Source organism: Neltuma alba, unplaced genomic scaffold (genome assembly GCF_004799145.2).
Source record: "Neltuma alba isolate B1F8T4 unplaced genomic scaffold, ASM479914v2 tig00013876_pilon, whole genome shotgun sequence".
NCBI lineage: Eukaryota > Viridiplantae > Streptophyta > Magnoliopsida > Fabales > Fabaceae > Neltuma > Neltuma alba.
The window spans coordinates 41,626-62,420 of NW_021637944.1; the positions used below are offsets into that span (position 1 = coordinate 41,626).

The 20,795-nt window shown below is 30.6% G+C and overlaps 2 protein-coding genes across 2 annotated transcripts; both read right to left on the minus strand.

The window, feature by feature from the left end:
• Positions 1-223: 223 nt before the first annotated feature.
• On the minus strand, positions 224-6,222 carry LOC114739313 (uncharacterized oxidoreductase At4g09670-like). The gene is made up of 2 exons (XM_028927365.1): positions 5,706-6,222; positions 224-1,047 (listed from the first exon to the last, which is right to left on the minus strand). The coding sequence occupies exons 1-2, from the start codon at positions 6,171-6,173 to the stop codon at positions 403-405; spliced, it is 1,113 nt and encodes a 370-aa protein (XP_028783198.1). The 5' UTR covers positions 6,174-6,222; the 3' UTR covers positions 224-402.
• Positions 6,223-16,955: 10,733 nt separating this feature from the next.
• Positions 16,956-18,831, minus strand: LOC114739308 (uncharacterized). Its single transcript, XM_028927361.1, has 2 exons — positions 18,664-18,831; positions 16,956-17,501 (listed from the first exon to the last, which is right to left on the minus strand). The coding sequence occupies exons 1-2, from the start codon at positions 18,829-18,831 to the stop codon at positions 16,956-16,958; spliced, it is 714 nt and encodes a 237-aa protein (XP_028783194.1).
• Positions 18,832-20,795: the final 1,964 nt, after the last annotated feature.

A 20,795-nucleotide genomic window follows, 5' to 3' on the forward strand; every position in this document is an offset into this window, starting at 1 on the left:
CATATCATATTAACTAATTTAACTAGTATTATTAATCTACTCTCTGTGAATTAGGTCCGATATCATGGCGGAGTAGTATGTTAGTTCAAGGCTAATGAAAATGTCCTATCCAACCTTTTATATTCCAAGAAGCAACCATGACCCTCCTACGTAACTAAAGGCACTAAACTAAATATTGCTAATTAATGTACTCCGAAATTCGAGTAACATATATCCCTCTGTATACCTCAGTCCACTTTACCTGCTACCCTATCATTATGAATAATATCAAGCACAAGTATGAGAGTATATAATTGATAGCTGATGAAGAAATAATCCTCAAACCGATATAGCTAGTTATAACAAGCTCATAAACCAAAATTATTGTCTTTGTACACACACATTAATCCAACCATATCCTAACTAACTAGCTGACTTACCGGTAATGAGTTCAACAGTCTTGTAGCCTCTTTCAATGGACTCCCTCACAGCATCCACCACCACCTGAGTCTTCCTACTCACCACCCCCCAGCTCTTCTCCGGCTTCCCTCCTCCTCTCTCCACCGCCTCCACTAGCCGACTGAACTCCGCCACCATCAACACCTCCTGAGCCTCCTCACTTTCAACCTTATGCTGATTCGGCTCCGAGCACCACCTCTTATCGCCCTGCTTCGCGAAGTCCACCTGCGACGCCTCCCAGAAGGACCCGTACCCGAAGTTCTCGTCGAACGGGACGATGAAGTCGTGGAGCCGAAGGCAGCCTTTGGTGCCCAGAGCCGTGAGGTCAAAGCTTAGGTAGGAGAGGAAGGAACAGTGGAAGGTGGCTAGTCTGCCGTCGGCCCAGTGCAAGGAGGCGCCGCATGAGAGGATGACTCCGGCGTCGTTGTGGACGGTGCCGGGGAGTGCGAGGACGGAGGTTGGGAGCTGGAAGTCGACGGCCCAAAGGATAGCCCGGATGCAATACCAACCGACGTCGCCTAGGGCTCCGAGGCCATCCAGCTCGGGCTTCACTCTGATGTTGTGAGTCAGAAATTGTGGACCAGGATTGTACGCCACGCAGCTGTGAACCTGTTGAACACAAACATCTCATAATTTTGCTCTCGCATGTATTAGCTTTGCTTGTTATCTTTTTGGGGAAAAAAAAAATACTATCTGATCTTTAATATGACTAACTTGGAGAGACTAAGAAAACTATTCCTCTAATCCTTAATATAGGACTTAATTGTTGAGTTGATTTTGACCTTAAATATAAGACTATTTCTTATATTTATCAATTTTCTCTAAATTACCTCTGAATACTCCTTCAAATATAATCAAGTAGAAGAGAGAGATGGGATATTAAGGAAGATGATTATAATGTTTTTAAAAAAAAACATGTCATATTTCTTATAATTAACTAACTTATTTAACTTTCTTAATCTAATCAAATTAGTTAATTAGATTTTATATTAAGGATCAGAAGAGTACATTATAATTCAATTACAGCATATGTTACATGATTGTTTTGAAATATTTAAATGTATTATTAGATTATATATCAGTTTATAGGTCAGGTAAATTAGTTTGAAAAAAAATGATAAATATAAAAATTTAAATTAATTTATTTAAAATTTTTAATCTTTCTAAATTAATCAATTAAATTTTATATTAAAGTAATTTGTTCAGTTTTCTTGATCTCCTAAATTTATCTATTTAGCTTGTTGTGAATGTGGGTTACTCGAACAAATTTCGGCCTTCGGCCCAAATTAATAGTTGGACTTTTCGAAAGTGGGCCAGAAAATGTGGATATTTTTTTAGCCTAAAGAAATGGTGGATATAAATTATTATGAAAAACACAAATTTCAAAGAGATTAATGGGTACTTGATGGATTTGTTTCCGACTATATTCGGATCAAACTTGGTCTATCAGTTCTTTGAAAAAAAAGGGTAGAAAGTTGGGAATAGATATATCACACACACACACACACAATTCAAGAAAGAGGCACCAAAATATTTAAACTTACAATTCTCATGCCTATATAGAACAAGTGTCGGGTCTAATGAAGAGGCACAAATACTCAAATTTTGATTTCCAACTTTTAATTCCAACCAACATCAGATATGAGAATATTCATATTTCATATTAAATTAAATACTATATCTGATTCTTAATATAAAATTAAAGATTTACTTTGTAATTCAGTTTCTTAATTAATAAAGTGAATCTTACATTAAAAATTGGAGATAGTATCTAATAAACCAACATTATCAAAATTAAATCAAGAAAACTTTATGAAGGATCATGGATCGAAAGTAAATATAAATAATAAGAAAAAAAATGAATGAAAAGATGATAATATACAAGACGCATGCGCGCCCACTTCTAGTATTATTATATTCATTTTTTAAATAAAAAAAGTAGGCATATGTTCAAACTTGTCTTTGGATTGAGATTTAGGGTTAAGATGTATCCAGTACCCCGAAATATTTTGTCAGATGCATCCAATAGCTTAAAGTATTTTGTAGTGCATCCAGTACCCTGAAATATTTTTTTATGTGCATCTAGCACCGTCAAGTATTTTTTTGGTGCATCCAGCATCTCAAAGTTTTTTTTTTGGTGCATCCAGCACCCAAAAATATTTTTGGTGCATCCAGCACCCAGACAAAAAAAATACTTCAAGGTACTGGGTGCCCCTAAAAAATACTTTAGGATATTGGATGCATCACAAAATACTTTAGGGTACTGGTTGCACCTGAAAAAATATTTCAGGATGTTGGATGCACCTTAACCCTTGAGATTTATTTCATTGAGTCATACGTATACCAATCTTATTTTATTCGGGTGGGCTTCACTTTATGGTGTCATCTCCTTGTATTAAGGAAACTATGTCCTAGTCATTTGTTAAGTTCACCGATATTTTAATTTTCTGTGGGGCAACATTTATATATTTTAATGTAAACAAAATGGTATTTTCACGACATTTGGACACAGCGATCCAGTTATCAATATCGCACCATAAAGATAAACTTTGCTAGTACTAGTAATGCACTCAAAAGATTATAATAAACATTCACATCCTAAATGGATATACGTTGTCATTCAGAAGAGTTTCTCACGTAAGAGCATTAATTAGATAGATAGAATTTTTTTTTTATTCTTATTAAAAAGAGTATTAAATGCTACTATATTTCCTTTCCCCTGTTCCCCCTCTTTTTACCTTTACTATATATTTAATAGGGATAGAATTAGAAATGAAACATTAAAAAAAAGTATAATTAAAGAAAGAAAGTGCCTTAGTTTCAGGGTTTAATTTAAAAAATAATATTACCTCTAATACTTAATATATAAGAATCGGGTAACTAATTTGTAGATATCAAAGAAAGAAAAAAAATTATGTCAAATTTCTTATATACATCATATCAAGTTTTCCAACCACACATAGCCATGTTTTGTTTTTTTGTTTTATATGGATTATAATTAAATAATCTTAAATTTTAACATTTTAAAAATAGAATATATGATCATGTGTGATTAGAGAGCTCATAAATATTGTCGAAAAAGAAATTATTTAACTTAGTTATTTATAACAAATATATATTAGTTTTCCTATAATACCCTTTCTAATAATATGTATTGTAACTCTTTTACCATAGGCAATCAATAAATTAAATTTGGTAGACAAAATAAATTCACCAAAGCGAATTCTCCTTCAAATTTTATACTTAGAACTACATACATACTAAATCTTATATTTAGAAGCACATACATATATGTGTTCACACCTTTAGGGGGGAAATATGAAGTCAGTCCGCATAACACACTAATATGGAAAAAAAAAATTGTACTTATACGTATATATTGATGCTACGTGTGATTCTTAATATAAGTACTAGTTGACTAATTTGAGTAGACTAAAAAAGTTTATTAAGTTAGTTATTTGTAATAAATAGGTATTATCTTTACTAGAATACGCTTACTAATCATATGTATTAACTAGAACTACCATTTTTAGCTCAAAAAAAAAAACAAGAACTATCATTTAATGAAATCTTTAACATGTGCAGCTATTATAAGGACTATTTAAAAAAAAAGATAAATATGAGAAATAAAATAGATTAGGGTTCTAAATTTAGGATCAAATTGAATGTTAAACTAGCTTTATATTAATGACCGGAAGTAATATAATACACTATGATGCCATTTTGTTAGATAAATGAGCGATAAGGAAGTAGACATATCTTGAGCTATAAGCTCAACAGAAAAGAGATCAGACATTTAAGCCTTTTATCTGGAGGCATGTCTGGGTGTTCATTTTATACACCGCACTGGCGCTTATACCTATGTCTTGTAAATTTGTCTCAAACAAAAAGAGGTTAATTATTTGATTGGTTTATCATAAATATATTTCACGTGTTATATTATATATATTGTTTGGATAACTCGTTCATTATTAAATATTATATATGTGTGGGACGTTAAGTTCTGGCCTAATGTTTTCAATTACATCATTAGTTTTTTGTGGGATTAAAAAACATGTCTAATGTTTTCTAAAGCACTGACAATCAAATAAACAGAAAAAAGGTATGCTATGATATTCTAGATTAATAAGTATGACCGTGTTATTCTTTGTCAGAAAATGTATCCTCTAATTCATATTAGCGAGGGTGATTCTCGGTGAGTTAAATAAAATAAGGTTCATGGTCAACTTATTTCGGCCTAAAATGATTTTTTTTTCTTTCGACAAATCACATGATGTTTTGTATTATTGATTAATTTAAATTTTAGTTGAATTTGAGCCTAATTGACTGTATTTTCCCGGAGTTACAAACTCGAGAATTTATTTTAGGGTATTGAGACTTAAGACAAGTTTTATGCTCCCCTCAAAACAATGCAGTGACATTATTTCATCCAATGAAGAGTTTTATAGCTCCCAAGGCACAGCCATATGAGCATATGACTCTTGAATTAGCTGCCTTTAGTGCTCATTGAAACATTTAAAATTTTTAGTATGTAATTTTTTCAATGATACGATTAAAAAATTATTTTTATTTTAAATTTATATCTATTAAAATAACAAAATTATTTAAAATATAAAAAATAAACTGAATCTGGATGATCAAAATCAATGTAAATGATCTGAATTAAGGTAAGCACCTCATGGATGTGCTCTCCTTAAACCAGATTATGCAAATTAAATCTAATTTCAAATATATTGCTCAATTCCTTAAAAAAAATTGAACTGCTTAGCCAAATAAAATTTTAGACGTTCGTGTCAAAACGTGAAGAAGTTCATAGAGGATCTGTGTGTGTATGCTTAATTTGTGTGTGTCAATCTGCTGAACCAAATCCTTGAAACTCCCAAATTTAGGTTATCCAAGCTACCAAGCTACCTTAATAAAGCAGAAAATCTGGGTCAACTTTCAATCTCAGCACACGCCTTAATTTTAGTTTTTCCTATTTATCTCCGTTTCCCATGAATCCCTAAACTTACAATTCAAATTTTGTCTTTCTTTCTTTGTCTGTCTTACCTTCTTCTTACGAACTTGACATGTTCTTGCATTAAATTTCGCGGTGCATCAATCCAACTCACTCCCAACAAATAAAAACAAGAAGGAAAAATCAACAAACAAACGAACCAAAAAAGAAAAGAACCCTAGAACAAGAAAATCCAACTCATATGTAATGAATATGGATCAAGAAAGAAACAGATCAAAATCGTATTAATTACTGTTTGAAGGAAGCTTACCAATTGAAGTTGACCAAAACGCTGCGTATCAGACAGAACCTCCTTCATCTTCTGCGTTCTTGGATGGTGCATCCACATGGTGCCGTCCATGAACTGTACGCCGTTAGCCTCGCAGGCTTCCAGAATCCGGTCGATCTCCGACACGTTCATCGCCACCGGCTTCTCCAGCAGCACGTGTTTCCGCTTCTCCGCCGCCATCACCGCCCACTTCACATGCAGCGCCGTTGGAAGTGGCACGTACACCGCGTCCACCTCACCATCCTCCAACACTTCCTCATAGCTTCCGTACACCCTCACCGTCTCCGGCAACCCGTTATCGCCGGCGAATTTCGAAGCCTTCTCCACCGAACGACTCCCTATGGCCACCAGTGTCGCGTTTGGGGCTCGGCTTATGGCTTTGCAAAGCTTGATGGCGATTTGAGCGCAACCGATAATACCAAAACGCACCGTCGTCTGATCATTCGCCATCTTCAATCAGCGAGTAGTGTGAGATATGAAAGGGATGAAGAACTTGGAAGGCCTCTTATTAGTGATTGGAAAGCTAAGCTCAATTAGCGTTAGTTGTACTGTATTAAAGTATTAACTGATAATTACAGGTGGCTGGATCCCAAAACGTGGTTTTTATTATATCATATTGACCTAGCATTTAATTGGGGTACCTTTCATTTTTTCCGAAGAAAAAATTGCTAAAAAAACCCCCTCTTAAAATATTTATTGCTCAAAAGTATCTCACTAAAATTTGTTTAAGGACTCATATGTGTAACTCAACTTTTGCCAATGCAATTTTTCTGCAGTTGTGGGCAACTCATATTTAACTATGTATAAAATAAAAGATTTTGCACATAACTAAATATATCTTGCACACAACTGAAAAAAAAAAAAATTTGTAACATCTAAGATGAGCTGCATCCATTTTAATTCAAGCCCTTTAAAGCAAAAAGGAAAACTCTTAAATAGGGACCTTTCGGTAATTTTTCCTCTTCTTTATTTAATTTGCGCAGATACACATGTGTTGCTTTCAAGAAAATATATGTTTTTAATTTGCATAGTTTATGCGTATGCTTCTGTTTCATGAATTGTCTTTTTGGGCTTTAATAATGCAAATGGAAGAAATAAATCCTTTAAGAAATTAGTAATTATTGAGCATGGAACAGTAAGCAATTAGCTGGCCCAAAAAGGAAAAAAACAGTAAGAAATTACTTAACCATGGTTGACTTATTCAAAAATAATAGTTTTTTTAAAAATTATGTATACGAATTATTTAATTAATTAGAAGCAAAAGCTTCTAGAATATCCATATATTATACTCATACAACAGCCATTAAAGCAAGTCCATTTGGGAGCGGCCAATAGTTTAATTTAATAGTAATCTTGTGGATGAGGACCCAGACTTCTCCACCATCTTTAACGTACATAAGCGAAAAGAAATCATTTTTGGTATAAAAAAAAATTATATTTCGGGATCTGTTTATATCCTTTAATGTAATTTTCATCCAGTTCTGATCGTCAGATATAATTTTTCAAATCCTTCCATTAATATTATACTACCTCTACTAATATAAAAATTTGATAACTATTTTGAAGATATTAAGAAAATTAGTTAAATTGATTATTTGTAACATATATTTAATGTCTTCCTAACTTATTTTCTATAATAATTATGTGTATTGGAATTATTTCTTGATGGGAGCCCTTTACATTCAATAAGGATATTTTGATTAAAAAAATTATAAATTTAGAAGATAAAATGAATTGAAATATTAATCTGGTCTCCAATTATATCTTACATTAATAATCGTAGCTAATATTTATATATGAAACAGGTCAGATATGATAGCTAATTACAGAGGGGGTCTCAGTCTCACTCTTCAGGCCAGAAGTTTAATTTCTTACCATTATCAAACAATCGACGAAGTTGGAAAAATATTTTTTTTTACTAAATTTGTATTATTTTATTGCAAGATATGATGAGTATCCTTTAATTAATACGAGAATAATGTAATCAGGTAAGCCAATATAATCAATACTTCATATTAGAAAATTTCTTCCACATAATTTATTTATACAAGATGAGCACGTATTTAGGTCAAAGTTATTGCGATAGATAATTAACTAATTACGTGTTTACCCCTCGCTTGGTTCAATTAGGCAATTTCATGAGAAGATAACATTTCATGAAGTTAATATATATATATATATATTTATATGTATAAGTTGCTTAGTTAATTTTGTACTTTTTGCGAAGTTACAATTATTCTTTTTAAGAAATATATTACTCCTCCGGTCCTTAATATAGGACCCAATTCTTAAGTTAGTTTTGGTCCCAAATATAAGACCCATTTTTCATATTTATCAATTTTCTCTTAATTACCCTTATGAATACTCCCTCAAGTATAATCAAATAGAAGAGGGAGAGGAGGTATTATAAAAGATGTTTATGGTGTTTTAGGGAAAATGTGTCACTTTTCTTATAATTAACTAACTTACCTAACTTCCTTAATCTAATCAAATTATTTAAATGGGTCTTATATTAAGGACCGGAAGAGTATTTTTTATTTGCGAAGCAAAAATATTAGGTAAGTAGAACTTACCAAGATTTTTATCAGAAAGTTATTTCCCTATTCATAAATTAAAGGAAGTCCAAGGCTCAATTTTTCAAGTAGAAGTCGAGCCTTTTAACGATCTAAACAAGATGTATTTCACTACTTTTTGAAAAGTCCAACTTCCAGTTCTTATGCGAAGGGGACTTAGAATGTAGAGTTAAGTGTTTCTCATTAAAAAAAAAAAAAAAGAGTTAGGTGTTAAACATCAATATATCTATATATAAAAAACAGATATATGTATAACATCTTAATAAGGATAGGTCAACACATATTGCTATAATAATAAGGTCAAGAGTGAATGAGTTAAATACTTGATTCCTTCACCAAAGATAAGGGTTCATATCGTAAATTGAAAAAAAAAAAAAACAGAGTTACTTTCGAATTGAACTTGATAACGCTAAATTCTGACACAGGTATGTATTGGATAACATATATACACATACACATATACATGTATATGTATGCATATATGTATGTGTAAAAAGATGTGAGTGGATGTGTGGATTTATGTGTCTTTTACTTGATAACGGCAAGCCCCAGATTTCGGTGACCATTCCTAAACAAAAATCCCAGCATGCTGCAGCACGAAGCACAAGATTTCTGATATTTTATTTGTTTCAAGATTGTCATGACACACCTCTTTAATTCCTCTTTTTTCAAAATAAATTTTTTTATCGTACTGCACTAAATTTTCTAAACAATTCTATACTTTAATGAATGTGACAAATAATATATTATATATATAGGTTTTTTATTATAAAGGAAGGTATAGATAGTGCAAGACAACATGGTATGGGTTATTAAAGTGATGAGGATTATTCTTACTAAAAAATTTAGGAGATTTTTTTGTTGGGTGAAAAAAGAGAGTTAGGAGCTAATATCATTTGTTATTTATTGTCATTGATATATCTATTGAAAGTTTTAGGTTAATTTATGATTAATTTCTCAAATACTTAGAGGATTTTGTTCTGAATATTATAATATCATGTGATGTCTTAGATTTTTAAGAATTACGTCTGGTGATTTACTTTTGCCTTTCAATATAGATAGAAGACAATTTTCAATAATGTTATTTTTTGTCATCACCGTCAACAAAAGTCAATTTCAAAACTTGTTTAGTATACAATTATATCTTTTACTATTGGTTTACACGTCAACATGTGTATGTGATAATCTTCTGCGTGTTTACCCGAAAGAAGGTTTAAAAAGATCAATTTTAGATGCTGATGGCCACCCACAAAACATCTTATAAAATGTTTATAAAAAAAATATTTTATATAGTTTAATCTCTAAAACAAATCGTACCATTAAAAAAAATGATAAAGTGCTTAAATATTCCAAAATATCTATGAAGAAGTACTCTGAAAGTGTTTTTTTTTTTTGCTCTTATATACTATAAAGGTTTTATATTTCATAATATTGTTGCTTTGAACTATTAATCGCTGTTAAGTTTGACCATTAAAAATACTGGTCAAATCGCATAATTAAATAATCAAATTTAATGACAAATAACGGTCAGGACATTTTTGTTATGAAAATAAACTTCTATAGAGCAAGAAAAATTTTTAGGTGTTAAGTGCTTCTTCATGAATACTTCCGAAATATTTAAGTATTTTATCCCTTTAAAAGATTTGAATCTATTTAAATTTAATTTTAGCTTTAGTTGTACCATATATATAAAACTCGTTGTCAAAAGCAACCTCCGCTAATGTTATCTTTCTTTGCCGCCTTTCATAAGCCCTTTTGCTTCATTCAAGGAGCCTCGTGTGTGCCTCTTAATAATATAATATTTACATTATAAAATAGATTTTATATTTAAGCCCAGAGAATTATAATATAACATAAGACTATATGCTGGCGGGAAAAAAAAAAGACTACACACACAATACATCATTGACCTAGGGTATGCATTCTTCTTCTAGAGAACCAATATGTAGCTATAAGACAAATTTGAAATCAATTGTCACCTTTTAAATCCACTTGATCAGATTTTATATTCTTCATGATCATTGCACTGCTTTTCTCCCATTAGCATTTATGAATTTCTTAATATATAATTATAATTATCTCATCATATTATTGATAAAATTAGACATGTTTTTAAGACTTATAAATAACATGGTTTTATAGAAATTTATATTTTATATTTATATATAACTTCGACTAAATTGTATATCAAGACGAAAATTGGGGATAAGTCCCTATTTGACAAGTTAGTTGTAGAATGGGACCTGACCTTAAATGACAATAAGTTTGAGAGTAAAAAGACCAAATAACTCGAGTTGCATATCCTTAATCTCGAGTTGCACATGCTTGATACTAATTGCATATTGCATATACCTAGTTGCATATGAAACCTAATTGCATATCATTGATTTTAATTGCACATCTGTGATCCCTAGTTGCATATGCTAGATTCTAAGCATATTACATATGCCTAGATACATACATGACCTAATTGCATATCACTCATCATAATTGCATATCCTTAAACCCTAGTTGCATATGTTTGATCCTAATTGTATATTACAATGCCTAGTTGCATATAGGACCTAATTGCATATCCATGATCCCGAGTTGTATATGCTTGATCCTAATTACATATTGAGGATGCCTAGCTACATATAGGACCTAATTGCATGTCCATGATCCTAAGTTGCATATGCTTGATCCTAATTACATATTAAGGATGCCTAGTTGCATATAGGACCTAATTATATATCACTAATCCTAATTGCATATATTTGATTCTAGTTATACATTGAAGATGTTTAGTTACATATATATAGGATCTAATTATATATTACTGATCCTAATTACATATCATTAATCTCCAGTTGTATATGTTTGTTCCTGATTGCATATTGCGTATGCATAGATATATATAAGACCTAATTGTATATCACTGATCCTAATTGTATATCCTTGATCTTTAATTGCATATGCTTGATCCCAATTGTATTTCATTAAGGGTATTGTGGTAATGTTATTTCCCTTTTTAATTCTCTAAAAAGACCTCAAAAGTTCAGGTCCCACTCTACAATTAACTTTTCAAATAGGAATTTATTCCAATTTTTCCTATATCAAGAAGAGCTTACCGATATTTTATTGATTTTTGACATAAGTAACACCTCTTTTTGCTCTTCAATTTTGAGTGGGGAATCACAACTTTGCTTTTGTAATCTTGAGGTGGTAGTAGTATTTCCTTTTTATAGGCACAAATATATTCTAATTTGAGGCAATTCTGTTTGACTCTTCTAGCAGAAATTTGAATTTTGATTTATGTGCCACATCTTGAGTTAATATTTTTACAAAATAAATAAATTTATAACAAAAATAAATAAATAAATAACTTTAGGGCTCATATATGATTTTTGCACTAGATTGACAAGCATGACTAAGTTAATATGCATTTCGCATGGATTATTTCTTAATAATAATATTATTTAAATTCAATTATAATTTATTAATATTGAAACACATAAAATGGATACAAGCTCCAAAATTGGGGGGCTTATGTATTTTAAAAAGTAAGGGATACATACTTCCATTTTTTTTAAATAAGAAATAGAGCTGGTGCTAACAGCCAGAGTGACTTGTTATCCTGCAAGTATTCGTGGATATTTCGATGACTAGTAGTGTGTCATTTTTTTTATGTTGGGTAAAATGTATTGTACTTATATATACAGAAAGAATAAGATAGGATATTATCGTTTTTTTTAATAGAAGTTAGGTGAGCTGGGATCAGGGACTCACTATGGTCAAATTATATCTTTTAGCTTGAAGAGTATTTATAGAAATATTTACAACTTATCCATCAATAATGTCATAATATCTGTAGTGGGATTCAAATTTACAACATTGTAGTTATGAGACAATTTCTTACTGAACTAATTCTTGTTGGCATATAGGATATTATTGTTATTTATTCCATTTGTACTAACATTAAATGTGGGAGATGTGCTCGCATTTAATACTCAATAGTGTTTCCAACAAAATTGTTTCCAATGAGAAGATACCCATACTTAGCCCCCCCAAAAAAAAAGACATAACACTCACCCTAATTCCTAATATAAAGGCTATTTAATTAATTTAGATAGATTGAGAAAATAAAATAAATGTGTTAATTTGAATAAATATGATTTAATCTCTCTAAAATATCTTTATATAATATTGTATTATACATAAGTTTATAAATCATGCAAGTTAATTTAAGAAAACATAATAAATATAGGAGATAATAGAATGAATTGAAATCTTATATGTTTAACTAAACCCATCTTTTAATTATCTCTTATATCAGGAATTGACTTAATATTATGCCTAAAATAAGGAAGTTATATGACGTATCAAACATACTGAATTAACTTTGGATGATCCTAGCTAGCTCTTTAGATCATCGTTACATCTTCTATCTGAAAGGCGTTCTGCAGAGTTCGTTCTTCTTCTGCTTATTGTTTTGTTTTGGTTTTTCAGCAAGTGTCGTGTGTGGAGTCTGTTGGTTTTGCTTGGTGGTTTCTTCTTCATCAGTTTCCAATTGAAACTTCCATCGCGTGCCCCTAATCACTTTCAGTATTGCAAGAATCATTTTCTATTTTCACAAGTCTGAAATAATAATAGGCATATTGATGCTTCTAAGTTGCAGGACAAAATGCATTCTCAGTTGAAATATAGACACAGAAGAATGGTTCCAAGTTAAGGTTTGCTCGTTTGCTCTGTTTCTCTTTTCTTCTGTTAGTGTGCTTTATTTTGTACGTTTTGGTTTTTGGTTCCTGATGAAGATGGGTTGTATCTTGGATGCTTTGTCTACTTTGGCTCTTATGCATCCTCCTTTCCTCAAATGGGTTGTAGTCTTGGTCTTTTTTGAGGAGGTTTGTTATGTCACTTTTCATCATTTTGGATAATATATTTTGACTTAGTATTAAAAAAAACTCAACAAGAAAGAAAATACATGTTCAAATCTCAAAAAGTGAACTTGTTAGGAGATGTCAAACCTCTTTGCGTTCTAAGTCTTGAAAACAATTACCCTTGATCAAATCAAAATCATCAACAAAAAGAAACTCCAGGCATTATCATATGGTCTATAGCCCAGCATTCTATTGGGCCCACATTTTCCCCGACATTGGGCCCAAATCGATAAAAAATCCATTTGCATTTGCCAGTGGAATGTGCACGTAAAATGTAAATAACTAAAAAAAACATTGTTTAGAGTCATCAGCCAGCGAGCATTGCACCATTTAAATAAATATTGTGTTAATATATTTGAACCACAACCTTACTTGTATAAAAACCTTCTTAGTAGTTACATTATTTTGTTATCTTATATGATTGATAAAATAACTTTCGTTCATCATAAATTATTTTAGATGACACACCTACATTATTTAACTCTATGAAACACTAACTTATTCATGGGGATTGCATATTTTTGTTTTCAAGGCCATGAAAACAAAATCTATTCAATTGTTTAATCAAGAAGTCGTTATTAATAATAAAAGAGATTTCCACTTATATCTCATGCCCTAAATAATTCAATCATGATGAAATAGGTGTTGAAGGAGATTTTGATAATTATTTTAAACTCAATTGCTTCTATCTTATTACTTCTTAATATAAAACTTGAAAGTATATTCAATATCAATTATCAAATGTCAAAATTTAATCACATGAATAATTGAATAAGTAAATTAAGAAAATAGCTACTCATTCACAAGCAAAAAAATTAACTACTAAATATAATTAAAGAATCTAGATAATTAAGTATGATCACACACTATAAAAAAACATGCTTTTATGATCACACACTACAAAAAACATGTTTTTAGCGACGGAATTTCTTATTTAGCGATGAAATTAGCGACAGATTAGCGACGGAAAATTCTGTTGCAAATTAGCGACGAAAAGATTCCGTCGCTAACCCGATTTTTTTAAAAAAAAATTTTAAAAATGTCACGTGGCACCTCTACCAATTGCCACGTCATCACTGGGGACCACCTCCACGTGTGCTGCCCACCTCACATCCGCATGCCACGTGTCGCCACCATATAATTTCCTACTCAAAGTGACTTCTCCATGGCTTGAACCAGGACCTCCTTTGTGCGCACGTGCGGTTTTACCAGTTGAACTGCAATAAACCTGTTAACTTATTATGTAAAATTAAATATATATAATATTATTCTACACAACAATTATATATACATATATATTATTAAAAACTAAAAATATATTATATGATAATTTTAATCATAACTATTTTAATGAAAAAATAATTTTTAAGTATTTGTTTTACTATTTGTTTTATAATGTTTTATTTTTTTAAAAAATATTTTAAATATAATTTTAATTTCTAATGACACTAATTTTGAATTTTAAATCATAAATAATTTTTTATAAATATTTTTAAAATTTATTTTTTAATTAACATTGATAAGATATACAATTTAATTGTATATGTATTATATTACATTATATTATATCATCTATATGTATTTTATATATTTGAAGAAAATCATTTACAATTAGTCAAAAAAATCTTGTTATTCAAAAAATAACTACTATAATAAAATCTAATAAATTATTCTATATAAAAGATTAAATAATTTGAATAGATTATGATAAACAATATTTTCCTACTTGTATATATATCCTATGTAATTTATTTTCTTAAAATTCTTTGTATGTACCATTTGTTTTTGTATTGAAGACCAAAATCAATCTATATCATGGGTATTAATTATATTATTATTAAATTTTATTGTTTAATGATTGAAATTCAAAATTCACTTCAATATTAGTTTGCATTCATATAAATTCATTTTTTGGTTTTGAATTTCTATCATATATTATATATTTCAATATATTTTACATATGATAAAATTATTTCTTTCTTATATTAGTTTGTATAAGAAAGTTATTAATATTCTTATTATATTTTTTTAATTATTATTAATAATCAAGAGGAATTTATTTTAACAAAATATAAACAAGTTTTCTAAGAAATTGTCTTTCTATTTTCAGTGTATACATAATGATGACATGAATGATGACGATATCTTCATTAACACCAACTCCACAAATATATCAATTTATTTTATAATTAAAAATGTTTTTAAATCATTAAATTCTTAATCGATACTATATAAATTTTTGTAAGATTATAATTTAAAATAACAATATTTAAAATTAGTGACGGATTAGCGACGGGATAGAATTAGTGACGAAAATTTTTGACAGAAAAGATTCCGTCGCTAATCAGTCAAAAAAAATTAGCAACTGAATTTTTGTCACAATTACGTCAGAAATTAGCAACAGAATTTGTTTTCGTCGCAAATTCCGTCAGAAATTAGCGGCGGAATTTTTTTCCATCGTTAATTAGCTGTTTTTTGTAGTGACAACAACATGCTACACAAAATCTAGGAATTAAATGTTAATAACATCTTTTTTATACTTATAAAATAAACTAATCTTATGCAAATGTTACAAGTAACATTTTAACTGTGTGACACTGACAAGCAATCCCAAAATAATAATAAACGTTGTGTAGTCATTTTTTTATTTAAAAAAAAAGCACCAAGTATGCATTGTAATAATCTGTTTCATTATTAAAGTCATGAAAATACCAATAGGGTTTTAGTCTAGTAGCTAGAAGGGGTTAATCCCTCGTAACGTAATCAATTATAGTTGAAATTCCCCTCAAGAGAGATGTCCATATTTAGTGTTTAACATTATCTCAAATAGAATTGTGTACCAAAAAATAATCCTGAATATATATCCCCTTAGTGTCGCGGGGCAAATGTTCTAATATTTATGCCAGTAAGGCACTAACACCACAGATCACAACCCAAAGTTATAAAGAATGCATTTATTTAGCTATTAATGTATATATCGATATATCACTAATCAGTAATAATCTCTCCACAAACTCAAAATTATCCATTCTGCCTGTGCTTGTCTATAGCTTCTACTGCTAAAACACTAACATCCTCACTGGTCTATGTGTCAATCTTGACCCATACCCACACTACTTTCAGGGAAGGGAATAAAGAAGTGGAGGGAAGTGAACGGTAAGTAAACCGAAGAGATTCTTTTCCTCCAATTACACAAGTACTGATGAATGCATATAAGAGATATAGAGGAACGAACTAAGTTAGATAGATATTAATTTTAGTTTGGTGATTAGTGTCCTTGGCTCATTTCATCACTTTGCTATGCGCTAATGAATGATTCAGGCAACCTGGATAATACACACACACTACCTCTAGTTCTAAATATGAAATCTAGATTTAGATTTAGTTTGGTGAATAGTGTAAATTGAATTATAAACTAAATTTTATATTTAGAACCGGAAGTAGTATGTATATATATAATATACTACTATAAATCATGCGCTTCATAAACTATGAATAGTTTGATGTTTCATCTTGAGTTTTGGTTAAAAGGTGGGGAAATTGCTATGAAGTTCTAAGTAAGAAACATAATTATTAAAAAGTTCTTATGACGTCAACAGACCAGTCTACAATAATAAGTTTAATTTCATAATAATAAATAGCAACTATTCACCTGCTATTAGAATTTATTAATAATTATTTTTTTCTTTGGAATTTCGTTATAATTCTTGCTAAGAGGTCATCCAAAGTCATCTCTTTTGTCACAGATGGTCGATGCGGAGCTTCACTTTCCCATCATAGCTGCCACCAACAAAGTCCAAGTGGTAAAGCACAGCCAAAATAGCGATATTGCAGAGTAAAACGAAGACAGGTCCGAAGATCCAAAGCAAGAGAGGCAAAGCCGAATAGAAAAGCCTATTGCCCACTGTGTTCAGCACAGTGCCCTTCTCCAACAGTTGAGTCAAGTATTGTGGGGTCACCACGGAGGCCGCAACGACGTCGTCTCCTGCCGGCGGCGGAGTGCATATGAGGGTGCTCAGTTGGCTGAAGGATCTGAGGGAGAGACAGTGGCAGAAGAAGCAGAATATGAAGAAGGCGAGGATAGTTACGTACTTAAGGGACACCAAGAACTCGCTGTAATCGCCTCCGTAGACGGCGTCGTTTAGAGGCTTCTTGACGCTGTAAATGCTGCTTATCACGGTCGCTAGACCTGCAGATAGGACGATGGAGGTAGTGGCCATAAGAGCGCACCCCATCATCAGATTCCGAAGGCACAGAACTGCCAACACGTTCTTCTTATCTAAATCCTGCTCACGCATCATTACCAAAATTATTCATTTATATTTATAAAAACACAAGTTTGATTTTTGTTAAAAAATAATTGCCAATAAGTTAACTAATTTACATAGATTCTTTTCTTTAATTATATTATATTAATTTAATTAAAATCGGTGACACTATTGAAGCTCCAATCATTGTTTTGGGCACATTTTTACTCGGGCGCCTACAAGAACTCAATCTTTGTTTCACACATCAAGCTAATACAACCTCCACTCCTTGATATAAAATTAATTTGTAGTTCAAATTATATTAAGAATCAGAGGTAGTAATTAATTATTCTGACAGATAATAGTAGCCTAGAAATTAGCATACGATTGCTACAATACGTCATTTACTCAAACCTTTAAGAATAATTAGGCACGCAAAAAAAAAGAGAAAATTCCAGAAAAGGTCCTTGGAATATATGAAATCCCAAATTGGGTCTTAGAATTTTGAAAATGACAGAAAGGGTCAGTGACCCAATCTGTCATTTGTGAAATTAAGACAAATTGACAATTTTGCCCCTGACTAAGTAAAAGTGAGTAGTTATTCTCTACACAAATCTAGTTAACGCTTACACTGTTCTAATGATTACAAGATTAGTTGTAGTTAATAATAAGGTACCTGACTATGAAAAAGTGAGTAGTTATTCTCTACATGAATCTAGTTAATGCTTATATTGTTCTAGTGATTACAAAATTAGTTGTAGTTAATAACAAGACACCTGAATATGAAAAAGTGAGTAGTTATTCGCTGCATGAATCTAGGTAATGCCTAAACCCTTATAGTGATTCCTTAAATCATTGTAGTGAATGAATACAAATGATGGCAAAGTTATCAATTCCTCTTGATTTGCCAAATGACACATTGGGTCACTGACCCTTTCTGTCATTTTTAAAATTCCAAGACTCAATCTGGAATTTCCTATATTCGAAGGACCTTTTCTGGAATTTTCTAAAAAAAAAAAAACCTTTGAGAAGAACTAGAATTAGGGAAAAAAAATGGCAATCAGTATGAATAAGCAGCAATATATATAAATGCCGAAGAAAGCTGCAATATATATATATATATATATAAGTAATATATTATTTGGACTTATAATTAACTAAGTGGTTTCAAACTACGGAATAAAGAGATGATTGTGATTACCTTCAAGATGGAAGGAACCCAGATCCGTCGGATACGAGAATTGATTCCAAATGTGGTGGTCGAAGGTTGTGTTCGAACCTTATGCCATAGCCAAACATAATAAGTAATTGTAATTACAAATCCTACAGGCACCAGAATCTCATCCAGATAATACTTCTTCCACCCCATTCCTTCTTCTTAACTTCTTTTGCTTTGATTCTTTAAGAATTATGTTTCATCAGTTTTGGGACTCAGCACTTGGTATGAATTTATAGTGCCAGAAAGAAGGGACAAAATTTTTCTGGAAGATTATTCCCTGAATTGGGTTTTGATTCTTATTTTGTCCTTGCATATCCATCCCCACTTTTAAAGGGTGTAAAAGACACCGCGCTTGCCAAGCTTTGGGCATTAATGTGCCAAGCTTTTTAATATGCTATTTTTTCTTTAATTTTTTGAATTCTTAGACAGTAGCTTTGCATAACTATAAAACCTGGGTGACGCTGTATAGTTAAAGTAAAAACTTTATAAGCCCCTCAATGCATGAATAGAATATAGAATAGATAATGTTCATGAACTAATATTGAGTTTCATAATGATTCGTTGAACTAATTAAATTGAAGTGTTGAGCATATACACAGAAGGTACATTTAATCCAAATTTTATATTCCCTTCTTTCTTTCTGGGACCTGGCCAGATAACTAAGACGTGGGATAAAACTTTCCAAGCAAATCTATGATTCACATTGTAATGGCGACAAATGGAAATTTATTGTTTTGTGTCATACTGAATATTTTGCTATCATTATGCCCAAATTTTTCTTTATAGAATTTGGGTAAATTATATTGTTTGACTTTTTAAGTGACACGATTTATAAAATTTAAGATGTGTGTCGTCTTTTTAAATTTTAATATGGAATGTACTATTAAGGGAATGCAACACTATAGAATGGAAGAAACATCCGCATTAACCAAAAAAAATGGATATTATAATTCATAAGCTTCAGTGAAGAATCCGATTTTGTATTGATAATATTTTGGATAAGTCACAAAAAACAACTAAAGCAAAATGACTGTCATGATTGAATTCGTGAGAATATGGGTTTAAACTTGGACGAGAACCTGAACCAAATTTGAATATGTTCCTCCGATACTTAATCTAAGATCTAATCAACTGATCTGTAAATTAAGAATGTCAGTTAAAAAATGAAATTTTTTTTCTAAAACATATTGAACATCTTTCTTAATTCTCTCCTTTTATTTCCTACTTGATTATTATTGAGAAAATATCAATATGGCTAATTTGGACAATTGATAAGCATATAAAATAAGTCTTATATATATATATGACTAATATCAATTCTCTAATTAGATCTTATATTAAGGACCCGATGAGTGTAAACTTTTTGAATTTGAATTCAATACAAATTCAAGAAAAAAATTTTAATTACAATTTCTTTGCAATTTTAAATACCTAATCTATCCTAATTATTTCAAATCTCAATCATCATCTCCAGCATTATCCAAAAGCGTGGACATGACACATAAATAATAAGGTGTGCATAATCAAAAAAATAAATAATAAGGTGTGGGTTTTTTTTTACCCTCCTAATAAAAGATTTTAAACGTATGAATTTTAAATGTGACATTTTAAATACGAGATTTTAAACTTGGAGAACTCCATTAAGTAGCGTGCATCACATCTAAAGCCTCAAACGTTGGACAGTAATTAAAAAATTAATGAAACATATCAGCGTATTCTATCAGGGCATAATATTATATATGTTTAATATTCACGTACTATAATTCGATAAATAATAAAAGAAATACTTTGAAAGAGGCATTATCATCCATTTAAAATATAAAATTTATTATTTTCAATTTGAAATAAATATGCTAGTTTTTTTTTATTAATTTATCAAAATATTTTGAAGTGTTTTCGTTATATTATTTCAATAAGCAATAAAAAATAAATAATAATAAGCAGCGAAAAAAATGACGCTGAAAAAATTGAAGGAAAAAAAGAAGACGACTTGATAAGAGTTTGGGATTTTATACACACACATATTATCATTCAATATAATAATAAGTAGCTAAATTATTCGAAAAAGAAGTGGCCTCTTCTCTTCAAAATGAGAATTTGGGATAAGATTGATA